The following is a 22,492-nucleotide window of genomic DNA, read 5'->3' as shown; positions in this document are numbered from 1 at the left end:
CCAATAGGTTTGAGGGACGGGGCCCTCAGCAGGGAGGTAACCCCTGCATTAAGAGCGCCCATCGGGACGCCAAAGTCGTGGAGCCCCCAGGCATATGTTGGGGGGCTCAGCAAAGGCGAGTCACTGATGAAGGTCGCTGCGTGGCAGTCGTGCACACCAACACAGACGGCGCTGTTAATTTCTAAAGTGTGTTCGGCTTAATGTGTGACGATGTAAATGAGCTGCAGCGTGCACACGTATGAATTGTTAGTAAAATGACCCACTGCGGCGCCACGATTAGTTACGCAGTCTGTCTGCTGACGACGGAGCCAACCACGTGTGTGCCATTGTTTCTTTTGTCGTGTCTGAATGACTTTTCTTTTTTTTTTGTCTAGTGATACCACGCCAGCTTCCATGTGACTGCACTGAGAAATTGACGAGACAGAAAAGAAGGAAAAAAAAACCCCAACACACACCAGAGTTTGTTCCAGCACATCTTTTCTTTCCTATTAGTTTATTTTTTCAGCTGCTTAGAAAAACAAAAACAAAAGCTCATCACAGATGACCCACCGTCGTCAATCCCAAAAGCTCGTCCGCGCGTCGGCCGGGCCGCTCGTTTTGTCAAGATTCACGAGAAAATCCAAATGAGGGTGCATCTCATTCAGTCGTCGAGTGAGTCACGTGACCCGAGCGCAGGGGTCTAAGGGCACAAGGGGTTGGAGGTGGGGGGAGGGGGTGCCACAGATGATGGGGGCAATCCCCACCTGCCCCAATCTGCTGAGAGAGGGAACCGCTCTTTGCATAATGGATACTGACTGATGGCCTTTTCTTTTTTCACAAAGGAAACTCCAGAAATTCCAAACTTACACACTTGCCAGCAAGCTAGGTATCACTGCTTCAGATGTGTTAAAAACCCACCAGAAGAAAAAAAAGTTTATTTTTAATATATATATATATATATAAATGAGCTAAATATAATTTAAATACAAACCTAAAAACAAAATAAGACAACAACAAAAGACAAAACAATAAAACAGATCACTTCTTAAGCAGACACACACACGTACAGATGATTGGGATGCGTCTTCAAAAAACATCTGAGCTTAAAAAAGAAAAAAAAATTGTCACCCATCTCATCTAACTAATCTTCTGGGGTGTGTTTCTACCACACAGGATCTTAATTCTTGATGCAAGACACAGAAAATAATAATAATATAAAAACAGCCCACAGAGAATCAGTGGGAACTAAGCATATATATGTGTGTGTGTGTGATTACTCCCAAACAGCTACTTCCTGATGAAAAAGGATGAGCTAACTTGTAGCCACACAACCACGGTATTCCTATGTGTAACATCACTGCTGCATTATTCCCCAAATTTAAGAGGTTTTTTTGTAATACTTGTAATTATATCGTATGCAGATTATATATAGAGAGCCCATTTAAAAAAACAAAAACAAAAAACCCCCAAATAAACGTGATTGGCTTGGTATGACTATTGCAGTACACACGTTAGCTGGAATAAGGGTCACACATGACTAGCTAATATGAGGTCAAACAGTTAAGATTTTTCTTGTCGTCATTGTCATCTTCAAATACACAGGTTAATAGTTGTCATTTCTCTCCAAAAGGAAAAAAAAATCAAGACCAAACTACAGTCGATATTAAACACTTGCAAAAACATCCACTGCAAAGAATGGCTTGCGTAGGAGGAAATTGTAAAGAAGCATTGTACTTCTGCTTCATTGTGTGCCATGCTTATTTTTTTCTTTTAGTTGTCACATCACTTTTTCAGTTGTTTTATATTTATATATATTTCCTTCAACAACACAACGATGCGATAAAGTCCTCAGCACGCTCGCTGCTGTGCCCTAAACAACGGAGAGAAAAAAAGGGCAATTGACAAGGCCACTAGTCCATTAAAACATCCTCCAATCCCTCACTATGCTCAACTCAGATCTCTCTCTACTTGAATTCGCCGTTACTCTGCAACGCTGATTCCAATTCAAACTTCCTACTTCTGTTTTTTCTGAGTTTTCAAAGCAAATCGCCTCAAAACGGTGCAAAACAAATCGATCCTGTGCAATAAGGCCTATGACTATAATATCTCATACATATTACCATTGAAACAGGACTTCAAAATGAAACATTGATAACCAAAAACAATAAATGATAAAAAAAAATATAATGATGATGATGATGTGGTTAACAAAGCATAGACGTGCACGGCTTAACAGCAGAAGAGACATTCCGTAGCAAGACAAAAACAAAGGAATTATCAGACAGCAGTGTCTGATTTAATTTCCTAATGCTGCTCCCCCCTCACCCCACCCTCTGCAATATTTCTACTGCTTCTATTGGCTGTGTGGGCCTGAGCTTGGGGAACAGGGAGTTGGGGTGCCAGTGGGGTGTGCTCGGAGTGTGTCGTCTCACAGGGGCTCAAGCAGCCATCTGTCACCCTACTCTAGCCAGCCTGATCTTTATCCCCAACCCAGCCTGGCCCAGCAGGCCCGCTGTCTCATCTCCTCAAAAGGGCTTCCTGCTGGGTGGGGGGTGTCGGGGAGACAAAGGCAGGGAGGAGCTGTGGGGGGGCTCCACAGCGAGGCCCTTTGACCTGGTCCCTGGCCTGGCAGGGCAGACAGCCCAGACAGACAGCACTGTGTCTGCTCCCTGCCTCCTCCTCTCTTTTATCAGCCACACAGACCCTGGGGGCTAACGGAGAGACAGAAGAGGGAAGGGGAGGAGGGGAGGTGTGGCAAACGAACACAATGAAGAGACTGACACAGACCACCCCGGCCCCCACCCGCCCCTTCGCTCTCCGTCCTCTATTCATCTCTGGGCACAGATCTCTCTATTCCCCACGGACAGACCGCTGCCCTCTCCTCCTCTCTGCTACGTGACCCCTCTCTTGTCTCTTCCCTCCTTTATCCAGCAGCCAGCCAAGCTCTCAGGCTCCATGTGGCCGAACACACCCACACTGACTACCTATCAGTTACCATCTTCTCAAATGTGTGCCAAATGTGGCACATGTAGTGTTGGCTTTTTGGGTTACCTGTTAGGAGGCTCTTACATGATTTGTCTGTGGTAGTGGTCACCTTTTCTTATCCGTTTTGTTTTTTAATAATGGAATTTACAGTTAAGCTCAATAGCGACATTTACTTCTTTAGGCAACAGAGATTATTACAATGCATAACCAGAAAACATCTGTTGTGTTGGGGTGAGGAGGACACATCTCCTCTTCTCCTGTGGGAGCTGGCACCTAGGCAGTGGTGGTGAGCTTTTGGATGGTACGGTTGTAGTACTGGGTAGTGAGAGCCTCCAGGGGGCTCCAACGGTGCGCATGCAGTTCGATGACCTCCATGAGCAGAGAGCGAGTCAGCGGAGATTCGGCGGGACAAAGCATCTTGTCTCTGACAGCTGCTAAGAGCTCTGTCATCATCTCGGGGAGCTGCTCTTCCAGCAGTCGGCCTGTGCTCTGCAGCTGGTGGAGAGACAAGGAAGGGAGGGTGGGGGAGTAAAGAGGTAGGAGGTCAGAGAAAAGAGTGCGTGTGTGCGTCCTTAACTGAGAACAAGACACAATGTCTGGCACCTTGTTATTGTGGATACAGTCAGACAAGCAGAGGTTCACACACCCTCTGGCCATGGAGATGTGTGCATGCCGAGGCTGCCAGTATGTAATCAAGACTGCAAACATTGTGTTTGCGAGCATCTGGGAACTCTTTTCCAATCAGAGCTCACCTGCCTTAGTTCTAGGTATTACTTTCTGCCGTTTAAAGGATTTATTGCTGCCTGGCAGATTTCCCATTAAATGTGGAGGCTGTGGCTCTATGGGTGATGCAGACTGTATTCGCCCCCACCCCACCCACCCCTGATAACAAGACCCCTGATATAGTTTGCAAGATAGTTGTTCCAGGGGGCTAAATTTCTGTGTTTTTACGTTTACATCCTGCTAGCTTCGTTTAAAAAACACACAGCCTCTGGTCTAAAAAACCCACTGCAAAGCCAATTAGGTACTTTAACTGTGTTCTTTTATGGCCAGCAGGGGGCGACTAGTCTTGTTGCAACAAGAAGTTCAAATGTATAGAAGTCTATGGGAAAACGGGCCATCTGCATACCACATTTATGACCTGAGTAAATTCTTTCCTAATAAATTTATGATTGTGGTCGCTACTTTCAAGTCTTTCGTGATGTTAAATCCATCTGCAGAGTACAATTTAGTTATGCTTCGACTGATAATGCTACTGATAAGCATATAGTTTTGCTTCCCAGTTTTAGAAACACTACGCAGCAAAAATGCTCAAATTAAGGCTTCAATATGCAAATCCAGAAACCAATGACTGACTATATCCATCTTTTGTATAGAGATCGAAAATGTGATGTAATTTCCGGGGTAAAACCGCAAAGGATTGTAGGTACGAGTGGCAAGCGGTACTAGGGCACGCAGGCTTTCATAAGAAAACAGTCACACAACGATAAAAAGAAACAAAGAATGGCATTATTAACTGCAATAGCCGGTCACATGACAGCCATGGGAAGCCGACGGGTAAGGAGATCGTTTTTTATCGGATTCTGTCGTGGAAGAGAAATTGTTCAAGCCATGTTTCCGAAGTAACAAAGAGCCGACTGATGGCTTCTGTTGTAGTTATTACGTAATTTATCATAACATAATTGTTGATGAGGGTTACAAATAAGTCTTATATTGATTTGAATTGAATTCGTTGCACTATGCTGCTTTGTTCACTGTGGCGATCCAGACTGGGCCCCCTCTATCAACCTGGGTCATACCCAGTTTAAAGCTGCTACCACAGCGAGATTTGATCGGTTAAGTGAGAGAGCGATATAAAAACAGCCGCGAAAAGTCCCGCATATATGTGCCCAAAGTGTTGTATTGAAGCAATCAAGTGATGAATAACTGTTTTCAAGTAAGTTGTTTTGCAATGGTTATTATTATTATTATTATTTTTTTTTGCATTGTTGATTTGTTTTTCACCGAAGCAGCTAATAAAGCATAGTGGATTTTTACAATTTTGCCTGTTTCTTGTAAGATCCTATAATAGAATGAAACAATAATGCCAGTTATAAATAAAGACAATAAATTGAATGAATTACGAAACACTTATTTTATTTCTACTGGATCTGAAAATGTAGTGTAATACTACAACCTGAAAAGACAAATAGATTGTGTTTGCCTGTACAGGAGATAAAGAGAAAAAAAAAATTAACAACAGCTGTGAAATGGAATAGTCCAAATCACCAAAGTAAACTGGACCTGGGCTTGTTGCAGGGATCTGAAGTTACCAAACATTTTGTGAGTGTATGCACCCACACTTAGGACCATATAATAATAAATATGTGCGTGATAAAAGTTGGGCAGCACGCTAACGTCCTTACTCCACTCTGTATGCTCGTATAGGTCTAACCTTTTCACTCCTTTGATTTTTTTCCTCGTACTTTTTTTTTTTCTTGGTTTACCTTTTCGTCAAGTCTGTCTTTGTACGGACCTGCTGTGTTCTCCGTCGTTTTGTACATAACTGTTTTAGGGGCAAATAAAATGCAAGTAGGGATTAAAACCGCAGAATTAATGATTACCGGTGCTGGAAATGCTAACGCTTGATGCAGTGTTTTGATTTTGCTGCCAGTCGTACCTACAATGCAATGCGCGAAAGTCACGTGGTCTGTCAATCTCTATACAGTCTGTGGTGTCTGTATAGGCGAGCACTTGTGTTTGTAGGGGCCAGTTTGACTTTTGAGTATGAAGACTTGACTTTAAGTAATTATGCATTGATACCTCCATGGAGCAGCAGAGGACTGCGTCTTCCTTAACATCCGTCGACTCTAGCAGCTGCAAAGGACAAGAACAGACACTGTAAGACTTACAAAGCAAAGGGCTGCGCAAACTAGCACAACACAACTCCAGAAGTAGCACAGTAGAAATGATGGAAGATGCACTGTATACATACAAAAACTGATTTAAACCACTTGATGAAGAGAACAGAAAAATGTGTTCATGAGTTCACAAAGAAACGGGGAGGGACCTAATCCTGATTGTAAATATTTTTGACATTAACATTTTAAATCCTGGAAGACAACACACTGAGCTTCCAGGCTGCCAGCAAACATCACACATCATGCCTTCCTTTACGCACAATGTACATACACACGCAGTAGCACACACACGTAAACACACAGCGTGGCCAAAAACAAACAGTGGATTGGGTAAACATGCTAGCCCCCTCCCACCCACTACCACCCACACACACACACACACACACACACACACACACACACACACCAATGCCGGCCCGCATGCACAGATGGGCATACAAATACTCCCCTGAAACAATGCAGGCAGAGAGAGGTAGAATAACATTATGCCAGAATACGAGCTTCTAGGTTCAGTTTACAGCAGAAGCGACTTTGGCTAAATGCTCAACTCTAATGCTGCCTTAGTCTTCATAACACTGTTTACAAAGCTCTGCTTTGATTAAACTGATGGAGGGAAGGAAGTACCATGGAGGAAGGGGGGAGCGTGTTTTGAAAATGAGGAAAATACTGTCACGTATCAATGCGCCGTCCAGCGACAGAGTAAAGGAAAAAATAAGTGAGATCACGGAGGGAATAAACAGGACATCACCTTGTTCAGGAGAACGACCCATAAATCCAATTTGTTTTTCAATGCCAACTGTATATAAAAATGTTCAATCTCTTATATGGTTTATCACCTGAATCTGTATTACCTAACGTACTGTCCCACAGCTTAGCAGTGTTGGCTCACTCTTAAAAAAAAAACAGAAAAGAAAAGCTTTTTAAACCCACTGCATGCTACCAGACTGCAGACAGACAGAATTAGCAACCAGCTGATGGGCAGAGAGCAGCATGAAGTTGCCAAATCCCGATATTTCACACAGGAATTGGTGCATCTTAAAACTGGAAGTTTAAAAAAAATGGCAGACTGACTCTCCATAAAGGCTCATGTTGCTCTGAAGCTATTCAATGATTAAAACAAACAATTTTGTATGAATAAGTTCACTATAAAAACGGCAATGATATAATATGTGAGTACTAGATAGAATGCATCATAGAGACTCCAACCCACTCAAGTAACCCAACTTCAGTATTTCAGAGCTAAATAACACGATCACTGTGTTTTCATTTTAAAACTGAGCAGACAAACCAAACCCTGTTTAAATGCATGCTTTAGGAAAGACGCTGTGATCAAAACCAGTCATTCAAATGTCTGACTCCTCAGAGGTAAAAACATTTAAAAAAAAAAAAGTAATCCTCCACCATTTGATGCTATGCTCCACATTCACTGTGAGCAGGCCTCTTATTTCCACACTGTAAGCTTAATGGTATTCCACCTATCATTTAGGTCCAACAGTTGCTCAGACGTCAGCTCCTCAGTATGCTCAGATGGGTGTGGTGACAGTGTGGCTGTTTGATGTGGAAACTCAAGTCCCGTCCTTTTCCAGAGCAGGAGAACTATGTGACAAGCGGGATTAGCTCATAATGAGTTCCCCGGGGAACCGAGGGAGGAAGTTTTGTTCAATACACTTATAACGATCTAATCTATACTCATCTATCATCGGCTTTCCTATCCGTTGCAATAAGCTTTTCCTCTCTTCTCTCTCCTGTCACTGCTGCACCGTAACACATGGTGTGTTCCAGCTGAAAAATCAGCATTTAAAAAAAAAAAAGTTTTTGAGAGACAGCTTAACACTCAGTCTCTCCGGCTGAAGCTGAAAACACTCGGATGTCTGGTTGGTTATATCATCAAGAAACTAATCTTACTGCCATGGGAAAACCCGGGATTCTGTGCGACTTCCATTTACAGTATTTTTATTTAAAAGACATCAGGATTAGAAAATACAGCCGTCTTATTTTTTTTCCCTTTGATTGTTTCACAGCACTGAAGAGAAGAAATAAATCCAAACACGGCTCTGTGAGTGACTTAAATGAGTTTGGACTTCACATGTGCATTAGTGCAGCGGTCCCCAACCTTTTTTGCGCCACGGACCGGTTCATGCCCGACAATATTTTCACGGACCGGCCTTTAAGGTGTCGCGGATAAATACAACAAAATAAAACTAGTACCGGTACCGAAAAAAAGAAGATTTATTCATAACACACGTGAAAAGACCCAGGAAAACCGAGTTAACGATAAAAACGATAACAAAATAACACTGAAAACCGATAAAAACCCTGAAAACCATACATTTCACACCTGAGCCTCAACTCTCGCGGCCCGGTACCAAACGACTCACGGACCGGTACCGGTCCGAGGCCCGGGGGTTGGGGGCCGCTGCATTAGTGTATCTTCAAGGTTGTATCTTCAATAACTGCAGCACGGGATGAAGCAGAGCGAAACATGCTTTATTAAAAACACACAAACTCGAAGGATTCTGACGTAGTAGACAAAACTGGAATTCACGCTTCAGGACCAGCCCCATATTTGTCTGGTATCTGTTATAATTTAATTTAATTCAGTTTTATTTATGTAGCACCAAATCCCAACAACAGTTGCCTCAAGGCACTTTATACTGTAAGGTAAACACCTACAATAATACAGAGTTTAACAATGTAAGACTGTTAAACTTTCCCCCCCTTGAAAACCCTGAAAGCTGTCTTCTGAACTGAGTGGTTTCTGTCATAGAACAAAATGACTGAGTGTGCATCAGAAGTGAGCGGAAACTATTCTAATGATCGTCTAACCACGTCTTTATTAATACATACTGACGTGTCAACTTGTCATTAAGAATACAGAGGTTGTCAAATCTTAATGGGGGAAAAAGTTAAAATCCACTGAACAAGTTAGTAAACAGCTACTGGTAGCTTTCTAAGAGGGAAGCCAAGATACCATATAAATAGGTCCTGATGTCACCACCGGAGGGTATGTACATGCTGTCTACCAGGAGTGACTGCAAACCAATATCCTGATGGCAACTTCTATGGGTCACATGATGACATGATGATCTTTTGGGGTAGAATCATGAGCCACACTGCATCACAGTTTTTCCCCTTCATTTGAAAATAACAGAGTTGAACTCAAGTGATTCAATAATTGGTAGTGTGTATGATTACTGGTACACAAAGAATGTTGCTTTACCTCAAGGCTAAAGGTCCAAGTCAAAAATCTTTTATATGATTTTTATTAAGTTCTGACCTGAAGGGTTTTTGCCAACCTTTGTTACCATGGCAACATATTAAAAAAGAAGTAAGCCCAAGAGACAAAAAGATAGATGAACGTGTCATTTTAATTGTGCTACAACGCATGCACAGCTGTAGAACGGGTCACTTAATCTAGCAAAAAAAGCAGCTAGTTGGTGAGCAGTCACAGATCAACTGAGCTAAAACAGGACAGCAGGTCCTGGAGCTTGAGTCAAAAGTAGGACTCAAACAAATGCAAATATTGCTCTGTAATGGCAGGATGTGTCAATTGGAAAAAAGTCATTCGTTTTAAGGTGTGCTTTAAATTTAATTTTACTTGAGGATTATGTCTTTTAGTTTGTTCTGTGTGGGGCAAATCTTCCATTTGATTGGAGCTATAGCAGCCTGTCAGTTATTAATGGATGGGATCAGCACTCATTAATTTGCTCTGGCTATAGGAGCTGGCATTTAAGCCCAAACACTAACACACCTTTGCTGTTACCTGATCCTGTTGTGCAGGCTACGTTTACTGGAGAAGTGTCTCCTCTGCAGGGACATATGTATGCATATGCAAACACTTAGACCGCATGTATAAGGCGGGTGTGCGTGTGCATATGCAAACACCTATTGCACATAGCTTGTAGCAAGAATCTGACAATCACATGTTACAACAGGACAATCAAAACAGCGGCCAGATCAAAGTCACGAAGACTGTCTCTAGGAAACTGATTATTAGACCGTTTATGTGGGCTTGAAAACACACACACACACACACACACACACACACACACACACACACACACACACACACACACACACACACCATATATCCTCATTATTAGTGTTTAAGTTGTTCACAGGCACCTTCTGACCTCTAGTCTTCTCGGGGCTCCCTTCATACTGCTGATGTAGATTAAAGAGGCGTGTTTGTGTGTATTGCTGACTGGTTAGTCCACACCCTTGGTCATGCTGTTGAGCCTTTTAACAAGCCTGAGATAAAGCCCTGGGCATACCCTCAGACAGGGTGTGGATGGCTTAAACTGTTTGCGATTGTTTTGTTTGTTAATGAGACGCCAGGTGTGTTCAAACTACACTAGAAATATGGAAGTGAAACAAAAGCTGAATTTCAGAATCCAGCCCTCCACCCTCACCAGAAAAATGCACGCACTGTGTAGGAGTTAAAAATAATGTCACCAAATATCCAGCATAGATGCTGGGAGGCTGACGCCTCTTTGCCTGCGAGGAGGTCCTCTGTTTAACCAGCTCCGACTGTTGGGCTGTTGCTCCTTTTGTACTACATCACTTGATCTGGGGCTTGGCTAAGATCTCACTGGCTAGATTTTCTAATGCCTGGAAAAACAGAACAAAAAAAGGGGGTGCAGAGGTCTCCAATTACCCCACTTGAATTTCAATATGAGGAAATGTTCTCCAGTGATGCCAAAAAATTACTTGTCTCCCTGAGGGCTGGACGATATGTTTTCAAATCAGATGCGGGGAGGTTTGAAGTGTCATTACACGAATCCTTTTGTTCCGTATAGAGTTCACTTCTATCTCCTCTCACTCATGCAACCAAACCTCACTCTCCTTCTGCTGATCCGACAACAAATAGAACTTCATCTCACAGCTGCATGTGGTGCAGCAGATGATAGAATTTGTTAATGTAAAATCACATTAAGAAGATACAAACAACAAAGGAAATATCATAAAGAATCTTACTATAACGACTGTAGTGTACGTATGACTGTCTCTGCCCCATCTCCTCCTTATTGGGTGGGCCTATCTGAATGAAACTTTGTCACACATACAGCAATTTTTAATTCTCCGTCTTTTTAAAATGGATTTCTTATAAATCCCAATTGTTTTGATTCTCATGTTCATCATCCCTCTGTGAATGCCATGTTATTCTATGTGGTCCGAAATGCGTGTCTGCGGTGGACGTTTGTTCAACTCACCGCTAAATGTGGGATGAAGAATTTGAAAAATTGCCGCTAGCAAAAGAAGTGGAGTCTGCCTCTGTGAGTTAATGCCTACTGCGATCATTGAAGGGAATACACACTAACCCTCACAGCCTTATTCAGTTATTTGACTTAGTGTTGCCATGTGATTCGTTGATTTAAATACTTGCGTTAAGGAGCAGTTGAACAGGTGTACCTAACCAAGCAGTGATGCTATTTTGTGGATGTGTATTTTTGGACAGTGTTCAGACTAGTTCCTACACCTGACCTTGTTTTTCCTCTCTCGTTCAGACCCTGTATTAAAACCAAGCTTCCTCTCTGCTGGTTTCTTTTTTACCTGTTGTGCCATGAGTTGACAGTCAACCTGAGCCACAGTCTCCCCCACTTCCCCTCACCTCCCTCACCTCGCTTGCTTCCCCTTTCAGTATTTCATTTGTCATTAACCACTTCTGTATCGCCGTGCGTCTGCTGCGGCTTCCCTTAATGGTTTCCATGGAGACCGAGAGACCGTGTCTAAGTGAGCAAGACCAGCTGATGAGAAGTGAACCTGGGGTCACAAAATTTTACTGGAACTGATGGTGTCCTGGCTGTTTTTGCACCACTAACCAAACAGAGCTGTGGTTTCAAGAGTCTAGACTGAGTCTGGCCAAAAACAGGAAACTCTGATTCAGTGCATGTATTGAACTGAGCAAGCACGATACAGAGACGCAGCCGGGCACTTTCTTTTATTCGAAAAGCGTGAAAGGGGTTGATAATTTTGGCTAGTGACCTAAAAGAAAACAGATACAAACCTCTCGTAGACAAGTGTAGATGGGACACACCAGCACCCTGAACGGCTCGCCGGAGCTCCTCATGGTACCAAACACTTCGCACAAGAAGGTGATGAAACCCAACCACCGCTCCACATCTGACTGCTGGAGCTCCTCGCGACAGGAAAAATCCCTCTGAGTGGAAAAAGGATGCTTGGTTAGTTTAGAAAACACACTGAAACATTCCCGGTTATCCAGCTTCAGTAGCTGTGTAGTACAAGTAGGCAGTGGGTAGGTAGGTGTTAAATTCATAAGTGAAGATGGTTAACCATCTTCCTGGCAGAACCATTAATCATTATTAACAACTTTTCCATCTCTCTAATGGGATTTTTTGGTAGGTGGCACATATATTAACCTTGTTCCTCAACGTACTTGAAGCCAAAAAGCAGCTTGAAAATGCATTAAAAAAATTCCCAAATTTCTTTTAACTGCCAGAAGTGGATGCGAGTGTGTTAATTTAGTTTGAAAGTGAAGTGTGGTGAACTGTGTGGTGCTGTTAAAGTGCCGGGGTTAATATGTGTTAATGCTTAATGTGCACTTGTAAAGATGTTATTCAGCAGATTAAAGTGAAACTTTATCAACAATCAGAGCCGCTCGCTCTGCTGCCTGTTGGGCTGCTGAACGGCTACACTAAAAGTCTGCCTGTGCACAAACAACGGAGACGTAAAGAGGTTTGGCAGGAAGCTCCGCCCATTTAAAAACAAGCGCAACACGCGCTCAAAATTAAACTAAAATGATTCAGCAAATTATCATATCATATTATAATATCAAAAGGTGTCAACAGTAATAGACAAAAAGGGGCCCCTGGGACTTCTGAGCTGTGTTAAATATTTCATTATGAGAAAGTCTGACTATGTTCAAGCAAAGCCACAGCAGACGCACAGTAATTCCACCCCATACTGAGATCCAGGGGCCTGAAAGCAGCATCATTAATTAAAGCTTTCATGAGCCCACTTATGACATTTAAAATGTTTTAAAGCAAAAAAAAAAAAAAAGTCAAAATGTCAAAGACAAGGGGGGAGGGGGGGCATGCTGGCTGGCTAGCTAGGAAGTGGATTTTAAAGTGAGGAATAAAAGAAAAGAAGGGACCTGACAGCTGAGATGAAGAGGGGGTGAATAAAAAAAAGGGGGGGGGGGGGGGGTGTAAAAGGATCAAGGCAAGATTCACTGCTGCTGGATTTGGGATAAAAACAAGTTTAGCATCTAAAGGAAGAGGTGGAAAAACACTAAAGCTCAAGGGAGGAGGAAAAAGAAGAGCGTAGGAGTACAGGGGGGGGCATAGAAGCGGATGGGTTAACATTTAGTCCTTGCCGGCATCAAGGATGTGTTGTATGTCTACTTCTAGTTTGTCTGCTGCTCTCAGGAGTTTGCGAAGGGCGAAAGGAAAAGTTTGGCGGGTGAGAGATGCACTTGGGAACTATGCAGGATGAAGTAGTGAGGCAGTGGCCTGTGTCATTCTAGGTGAGGGGAGGGTGATAAGATGGGGCAGCTCTGGAATACAGAGCTCATGAGGGATGAGGAGGAAGGGGGAGTGAAGTATGCAACGGCGAAGGGGATGTTTTCACGGAGGGTGCGAGACTGGAACGGTGCAGTTAAGTGAAGACACGGAGAGGAAAAAGGGGGAACGGGTTTCTTTCTTCCCCCCTGGGTGTTTAGATTAGCTGCTGTGCCCACTGACATTTACGGCGTCTCACACACAAACACACACAGTGGGCTTCCACCTGAACGTTCTCAAAAAAGCAAAGCTTGAAAGTAGCTGCTGAAATGACAGATTATTATGTTAAAACAGGGGTAGGCAACTCCAGGCCTCGAGTGCCGGTGTCCTGGAGGTTTTAGATGTGTCCATGATCCATCACAGCTGATTTAAAGGGCTAAACGACTCCTCAGCATTTCTTGAAGTTCTCCAGAGACCTGGTAATGAACTAATCATTTGATTCAGGTGTGTTAACCCAGGGTGCGATCTAAAACCTGCAGGACACCGACACTCGAGGCCTGGAGTTGCCTACCTCTGTGTTAAAACATAGAGTATAAAATATGATGTTTAATGCTCATTTAAACTTCTTGTTTACAATAACTCATGCATTTCAAGGCATAAAATGGCAGGTACAGTCAGGGGGATTCAAACATTAAAGCAATAGACTGGACAAAAGATTTTCTGGGTCATTATTGCTTCATCTGAAAATGCTGTTTTGGTTAATCAATTAAAAGTGTTTAGTCTATTCCCAAAATATATAAAAAATGATTCAGACTAGAGGTTTTGTTGCTCTACAAACAATTAAATATGAAACTGTTTTCTGCTTAATTTTTAATGATTAACTGCAAAAATGGTTTAGCTGGAAGCTCAACAGTGTGACATGGATTTAAAATATCTAAATTCAGATTTACCAGATTTATCATTTTGACCAGTTTATCATAGTTACTCATGTTCTCACAAACAGATTGGATACAATTGCCAATGCCACCCCATTCACTTGCAGACTTACTGACTGACTCCATCTGCCTTTTTTGATGCAACAACGTTGTTTTAAAAACACTAACTAACTGCAAGTGGTCACAGACCTCATCCCCATCTTCAAAGCAGCTATTTCAAAAGGCAACAGGCTCTCAAGTTCATTGCACATGGCTGCAAACACTGTTGTTTTTTTAAGAACAGTTTAGCACACAACGTTTTTTCAGTAAAAGTTACTATTTAAAAAAATCCCCCCCCCCCCAAAAAAAAATAAATAAATAAATAAATTACACCTGCTTCAGTATTTAGAGAAAACATTAAGGAGCCAGGATAAGCTTTGGACGCCGTTGTTGTCATCTCACCTGCAGCATGTTGAGCAGCAGCGATCTAAACTTGGTCCCCTCCACCATGAACAGCGCCATCTTGTCGCAGAGCCTCGCAGCTGTTGCCGCGAAGCTCCTGTCCGACACGGCCTTGGAGTAGATCGCGCCGACCACCTGAGCGAGGGTTTCCTCCGAACGGGCTGAGGACTGCGCCTCCTCCATGAAGGACGCCAGCTGTTGCTCTACTCCACTGCTGTTGCTCCTCATGCTGTTGAGAAGCGCCACTAGTCGGTCCATATTCCGTGATCCGGGGCCCGACTGCTGCACGCATGCTTCCTCCTGAGGGGAAAGATAATGCATGTAAGTGGTTGGTGAGGATAATGATATTAGATTCAGAGCACAGTAGATTTCAACACAAATCAGATGTTCCTACAGAGAAATAAATGTCAGCTAATCTGACACATGAGTTGCGATGAATGACAAAGCAAGTTGAGTTGATGAGAATGTTTAGGAAGTTTATACGTCATGTTTCTTTCCTTAGGGAACAGTTGCTCTAGTTAAAGTCCTGAATATGTGGACAGACATATTAAAGCTCATTTGTAGCTTAAATAGCAAATGCTTCAAAAATGGTACAGTTTCACAGTGATGCATTACTCTGACTAGTAATGATCTCTCATGTGAAATTAAACACCATTGAACTTTTCTGTTTTACTAAGTTCTCTCACAGCGGAGAAAAAGTCCTGGCTTCAGTGCCAGTCATTGTTACATTTCTTGTTGAAACACATCCCAATAACCTCTGACAGTTCCATGTTTGGGTACAGACACTTCTTGTACTGGGTTGACTGACTTGGTCAGTGGAAAAAGGGTCAGCAGTTAAGTTCAGTGACGTACACGGGCCACAGCTTTCAACATTTTCTTCTTTATAAGCTGTCATATGATGATTTTTTTTTTTTTTTTTTTTGCTGAAACATTCCTCTTCTATCATGCAATGTCCTTGACACTCCCACAGAAATTGTCACAGAAACTCTAATTTACATTCATAACCACTCAAGATTTTTCACATAGAGCACTATCTGGGGTGTCATTTTAAGTGGATAGCCACCCTGGCTCCGATTATTGCTATGTTGGCTCAGTAGACATAGAGTGAGCCAAGGCAGGTATGACTGATACTGTATTTCCAGTTTTCCTATATCCTTTTCCAATAACGTTCTGGTTCAAAGGCAAGTTTATAACTATGTTTATAATTAAGCTGATTAGAAAAAGAGAGATAAATCACAGGTATATCCATTTTTCTTACATTGAGCCTTTGTACCTATTAACTGTATTATTAACTGTATTGTTACACATTGTTTTCCATTGTTAACTGTCAATGCCACTGGGAAAAAAAGTGTAGGAGTATGAGTGAAAGGAGGGAAAAGAACAAAGCAGGCAGTGGGTTCGTTATCATTTAAAAGGTGGTGACTCATGGCACAATTATAATGTGTTTCCCTTGCTCAGCTACCATTCTAACAAAGCAGGGAAAGGGTTGCAGAGATGCACCTCCTAAACTGGTGACCAGAAATAGGACGGGCCCACCTGCCCCATCCCTCTCGCCACAGAGGAATCCTGGCAGAAACTGATGCGAGGAGGCCAGCATGAGCAGCAAGGTGGCCGTTTCATTTCACTCGATTTCAGGTGGCTCGAGTATTGGGGAAAAAAAAAAAAGTAAAAAATTGAGTCTGATCTAGCGGGAGGCCCTGCTGCTGCTCGTATTAGATGAATAAATTCACCTTCCACCTGTTCCCTGCTCATCTCGCCGTGTGCACGCAGAGTTGTAGCAAAATATATGTGATTTAAAATCGTCTGCAATCAGACTACTGCCAAGCAACAGATTGTGTAGCCCTGCTGAAAGCGCGTGACTTGTAACCCAGTCAAGGTTTTGCAAAATGTTGCGAATACACCAGGTTTTGTCACCAGTTAGGAAAAAACGTTATTGCAAACAACGATGATGCAAACATTAGATGTATTTCTCGGTGCATCCCATCAACCAAAAGTTCCCTTCTAGACTGGTTTCACTGATTCACTGGCATCACAGAGGGTATATTTACTAATTCCTGCCTTGCTGCATCTTGGGAAGTCCCGTGTTGTCAAATCAATGGTCTCCTGGTGGTAATGAATTAGCTGTAAGGAGAAAAAAAAGGGGGGGTAGGGGGGCAGCTACAGTTGGCCAACTCGTCAGTTTGGGGCACAGTGGAAAACATCAAAAACTGTTAAGCTAATGCTGGTTTAGTTCCTTCACCTCCTTAGTGAGAACATGTGCTCCCCTCCCTGCCAGTCTGGGTGTGTGTTTCAACCTGAATGCTGTAAAAATGAACAGACAAGCAAGGCAGGGAGGAAAGTGTTTCTCCATGTGTGTACATAATGACAGTGCACCCATGTTTTTGAACTTAATTAAGGTAATCATGAGAGCAAATGGTGTCGTGTGACTGTGTTTGTGTGTGTATATACACATCGGTTCTTGTTGCTTTAATACTGACTGACAGTCACTAAGCAGCTTTTCAGTACCTTGTCCTTTAGTCTCCTCCTCAGCCTCTCCTTTGACGACTGCAGAAGGCAGATTTTGGGCTGCTCCGACTGGCCCTCGCTTGCCTTTCCACTTTGCGGTGTGTTGGGAAATTCCTTGTAAGCCGTCAGATCGGCGAAAGCGGTCGTGTTTGCCGTCGAGTCAGATTTGGGTGACTCACTGAGACTCTTGCTGCTGCAATCTAGAAGAGGTCTCATGTGCTCGTCACCCAGTTTTACATTCTCAGTCTCTTTGTCTTTGGTTGTTCTTGGGGGTACTCCTTTATCACCGGTAGTGTTTGTCTGTCCATGCCCCTGACCTTTCTGATTGTTGTGCCAACGCCGGTTCTGGCTGTATCCGTGATGTAAGGGCCCTCCTTGGCGCTGCCCATGTCCTCCTTGATATTGGCGTGGGGGTCGACCGGCACAAGTGTTTCTGTTATCTCCCTGTTCTGCTGAACTCTGCTGTTGCTGGTTTGGGGACTGCTGCTGGTTTTGATCCCTCTGCTGCTGCGGTGACTGAGGCTGGTTCTTCCCTCCTCCGCCACCTCCGCCGCCGTGAGGCCGCTGCTGTTTCCTGAAATGAGGGCAAGTTTTAGGTGCAGTGTAATGAAATGGCAGCCGCCTTATATCTTAAACGGCTCTGTGACACTGTGACGCACCTTCTCACAAAGATCAAACATTATTCTTGTGAGAACCTCTACACAAAAGCACTAACCCACCACTACTGAACTACATCTAGAAAATCAAAAGCCCAGTGCCTGCTTACATGTGGACGCACAGTGTGTCTGTGTTTTCCTGTCCTGCATTGCTGTGTCCTTTTGCTGCACTGGCTCTGGGCTTGACAAGCCGCTGACATATGGTCCAAGGGATTAGTCACCCTGGCACTGAGAAGGCAACCTATTATTTGCCTCAGCCAGTGAACTAGCTCAAAGGGTAGCAGCAGCTAGCAAGCATTTGTTTAGATATACCTAACTGTATCCATGTAGGCAATTTAATGTTAATTTTTGACTGATGTGATCTGTAAATGAAGGAAATGAAATCAGTATGTTTAGCATATTGGTGTAGGTGGTTACAAACTTTACTTGCAAATGAACAGTAGCTAGTTGCCAAATATTATAAATTAGCATCTATACGGTTGTTTAACTATTGTACATGAACCCAGTAAAACGTATACAATGAAACGTCATGGTGGAGGGGTGGGGCGGCTGTAGCTCAGGAGGTACAGCGGGTCATCTACTAATCAGAAAGTCGGTGGTTTGATCCCTGGCTGCTCCCGTCTGCACGTCAAATATCCTTTGGCAACAGACTAAAACCAAGCTGCACTCAGATGTATCCTTTGGAGTATGAATGTTAGATAGAAAGCACTAGCGTTTAAAAAAACAAAACAAAAAAAGGATAAAAATTATGCTCGTGTGAATGAGGCAAGTTGTATAAAGCACTAAGAGTGTTCAGTTACAGTATAAAAGTGCTGCATAAGGACAATTTAAATAATAGCTTAAATCTGGAACGTCAAACTCATTTTGCGTACATGGTGGGTCACACCACTCACCTGTCTGTCCATGTATAGACGATTAACTACACATTGAATTGCTCAGATATTTCATGATATTATTTATTTATATTTAGTTTTTCTACACTTCTGTAGTTGAAAGAAATCTATCAGCGTGACTCTTTGGGCTTAAAATGTAGTTAATAAATGTGCAAAGTTACAGAACAGAAAGTTTTTGTTAATTCACAGAAAATGTCCTTTTTTAACTTTGAAACCATTGTTTTTTTTAAAAAAAAGCAATAAACCCCAGAAATATTTCTCTCACTGAATTTTTTTTAATCTATTACTTAAATACTTAAGTCGTATAAATGGCTGTGGAGGAGGTCTGTCAGCAGCAAACTCTGTAAAACCTACGAAGTTAAATGTCTAAAATTGACACCGTCCTTCTAATTTTTCAGAACCATCCAGTGGGCCAGATTGGAGTCTCTGTTGGGCCAATTCTGGCCCCCGGGCCGTGTTTGACACCCCTGACTTAAATGGTTCAATTAACTGGTAGTGGCACGCTGATAGGCATAGCCTGTTAAGTTACTAAATAAATTACAAAGCACAACAGACTTTATGTTGGATTTAAGGCTTAGTTGTCCAACATTTGCTGGATCAAGGTTGTCCTGTGAGGATCGGCTTTCTCTGTTTTAAAGCAATGTAAACTGAAATATTCATGGTTTGGGGAGAGAGTTTTGTGCATGATATTTAAGGAATTTTTTTCTACAAATAATTGATTCCATCAGTAATAAAAAAAACAATTAGCTTTTTTTCCTGTCTGGCAGCTCTCTCGGTAAAGGAGTGTTTGTGTGAACGTATTTATCGTTTTTGTGCGTGTGTTCATGTGGTTTATGTCTCGCCCGGCCTCCCTCCTCCACTCTCTGGGAGGTTGAAGCGGTTCCCTCTGTAAAGAACGACAGCGCCTCTTTCACAGGAATGATTTTCTTTTGCATCAAAAAATTACCCTGTAACTTTTCCTGTATTTAAAAAAAATATATTTATTTTTTTAACCAGTGCTTTATTTTAATCACTAAATTATCTGGCTTATGGTCATTGTGAGCGACCAATTTAACAGTCCCCGCTTTGGTGTCCAAGTTATTTTTTACATTTTTGATTAGGCTGAGCTGTAAACAGATGGTCCTGCAGTTCTATTTTTGAGAGAGTTTACACCTGAGGGGTATTTACTGTAGGTTTAAGACTAAAGAATCAGATGCCTTACGGATTAGGACTTCAGTGCTAATGATGATGTTTAATTTGCTAAGCTGCTCACTGCAAGACAAGAGAGCTGAGGAATATGACACGTCTGTCTTTGACACACACACACACACACACACACACACACACACACACACACACACACACATACTCTGATTTGATTCATTAGATATTTACAGTAGCTGTTAGTTCAGGCTCAACACTAATCCATTCTGATCTACTGGTGTTGGTGATGAGGGGTGAAAGTGAGAATGAAATAAAATGTAAATCATATTTAATGACTGTGAGCTCTGCGGTAGAGAGAGCGTTGCTCAGATTGACCGCCCATCAGTCATATTAATGCCAAAGAGATGTTTGCATTAGGGATGGGGCCACTGATGAAATTTCATCTCGCACTGTCTTGTTACTTGGAAACAGACCTGACTCTGGCGTGACCGAGCTTCTAATGAAATGAGAAATTACTTCTTTTTTTTGTCTGAGGATGATGAGTTTGGTAATATGAAGGTATTAACCGGTTTAAATTAGTGTTTGATGTTGCCTGGCGGGCTCCACCTCCTCATTATATGGAGCCATTTGTGTGTTTGATTGAAGGGGGGGGGTGAGTACCACACCATTATCTGACCTCTGGGTGTCTTGAGTAGAATCAATCAAATGCACTTTCCACCGTTTTGTACTCAGGTCTTGTTCTGAGCATCTTTCTTATGTTGTCACTAACCTGGCGCAGACTTGACGCTTTCCCCCTGGGCCAGTAGGCAGAAGTACGGTTAACTGGTCTCGGGTGAACTGATCAAATGCTCTACAGACAAGAGAGATGGGGATGCCACAGTGCAGGTGATTGGAAGGATGGATGAAGAGTTGAGTACAGTGGCAGCAGTTTGTAGAAAACAGCAGGGGGGATTTAATGGAGAGCGTAAAAGGAGGAAACGGAAGGTTTTAAGAGAAGGAAAAGCAAAGCGGCAAAGAGGGAAACAAACAAAAACTACAGGTTGATAATGGTCATAAAATCAACAGGCACAAAACTACAGAAAGAATGCTAAGGTAACTAAAAAGGTGAAATTAATGGCCAGACATGATCATTGGAGGAGGCAGGATGCTGATGATCAATCACGACTGTTGCCGTGCACGGTTATGTGGATGGAGAATTCATGGAACCACCGGCTGACCCAGACTGGACAATTGATCGGCCCAGGGGAAAGACGCCCGGAGGCCAGACGAGTCAATAACGGGGCCAAAGCTTCATAAAGAACACAACACGCTGGCCTAATGGACTGTGGGGAGATGGGTTTCGACTGCTTGACTGAATATTTGCATTGCTAAGTCTTGAGATTTAAAAGTCCAAAGCATATTGAGCGTGTGTGCATACATGCATGCAGAGCTTTTATTGATTACACTCAGTAAAGCAGGCGTTTCATGGTGGGTGCAGAAGCAGCAGACCTCTTTCAGATGTCTGTCACACACCATTTTCTGTATAATGCATTCTATGTTGATGATTTTTTTTAAAAATAATTTTGCAGTTTCCATCACTCTAAATTTGAGAATCACTCACATTAAATAATTTTGACTATTTAGTTAACAAAACAAAAGGAAAACCCTCAAAATATTGGCTATGGTTAATAGGAGGGTTATCAATTATTCAGTATGGCTCATTTACCTGATGTTGGCTTAAAATGACATGTCATATACACTCACAGGTCACTTTATTATTTAAAACTTGCTAGTATTGGGTGTAACCCCTTTTGCATTTTCCCTTAATTCTTTATGACACAGATTCAATAAGTTGCTGGAAACATTCCTCAGAGACTTTGGCTCATATTGGCATGACGGCATCACACAGTTGCTGGAGTCTGTGCATGCCATCTGAGTGCAGTGAACTCATTGTCATTTTCAGGAAACCAGTTTGAGATGATTTCATGTGATTGGCTGATTAGATATTTGCGTCGAGCGTGTGGCCGGTGAGTGTGTGCATACACGCGATAAAACAGGTGCTATAAATAATCGCAGTCGTTTTGTAATGACAGCTCTTCAAAGACATCGCCAAGTGCCACACAATACATTTACTTCACAGGCTTAATGAGTCACTGAGCGGGGATAAGCCCTGATATGAAATCGTGAGTTCAGCAGGGCACATAAGGCTCGTACTAGAACTGAGATGTATAAAAACGGAACCAGGCCTACTTTCATCTTCATAAATCTAACAGAAAGTGTGCATTTCTGGTTTTCTCTTTTTGTATTTTTTTGTTGGTGCACAATTTCATGCCTCTGGCCCCAGATGTTTACTCATATTTGAGAGCATAAAAATCATAAAGATAGCGGAACTGTTAGTCATTGCGGTGACATTTAGTCCCACACAAACTGTTTTTAAATCGTTTCAACTCTCAGTTCAACAGCTCCAATGACACTTAACAGGTTTCAGCTATGATGTGTTGTAAATGGGATGTTTATCATCCTCGATTAGTGTTTGTTGTTTGTTTAGTCATGAGTACAGTTAAAGTGATGCTGTGGAGAAAGTGCACTTCTTCCAACAAAGACAAAATTAAGTCA

General features: G+C 42.5%; 1 protein-coding gene across 5 annotated transcripts in view; it reads right to left on the bottom strand.

Annotated features, from left to right (window-relative positions):
- Window positions 1-862: 862 nt before the first annotated feature.
- Window positions 863-22,492, bottom strand: part of ctif (CBP80/20-dependent translation initiation factor) — a 62,179-nt gene continuing 40,549 nt past the window's right edge. For 4 of the 5 annotated variants that reach the window (XM_004549631.5, XM_004549628.5, XM_004549630.6 and 1 more), the window contains exons 9-14: window positions 20,667-20,747; window positions 17,206-17,779; window positions 14,701-15,000; window positions 11,872-12,024; window positions 5,767-5,820; window positions 863-3,459 (exon numbers count right to left, since the gene is read on the bottom strand). In XM_004549631.5, coding sequence (XP_004549688.3) covers window positions 3,238-3,459; window positions 5,767-5,820; window positions 11,872-12,024; window positions 14,701-15,000; window positions 17,206-17,779; window positions 20,667-20,747 — 1,384 coding nt within the window. In that variant the 3' untranslated portion in view covers window positions 863-3,237. The remainder of the gene's footprint in view (window positions 3,460-5,766; window positions 5,821-11,871; window positions 12,025-14,700; window positions 15,001-17,205; window positions 17,780-20,666; window positions 20,748-22,492) is intronic. The other variant, XM_004549632.5, reaches the window with a different exon arrangement.

This window comes from Maylandia zebra, linkage group LG7, assembly GCF_041146795.1.
Source record: "Maylandia zebra isolate NMK-2024a linkage group LG7, Mzebra_GT3a, whole genome shotgun sequence".
Lineage (NCBI taxonomy): Eukaryota > Metazoa > Chordata > Actinopteri > Cichliformes > Cichlidae > Maylandia > Maylandia zebra.
This window is presented reverse-complemented; position numbering and strand designations above follow the sequence as displayed.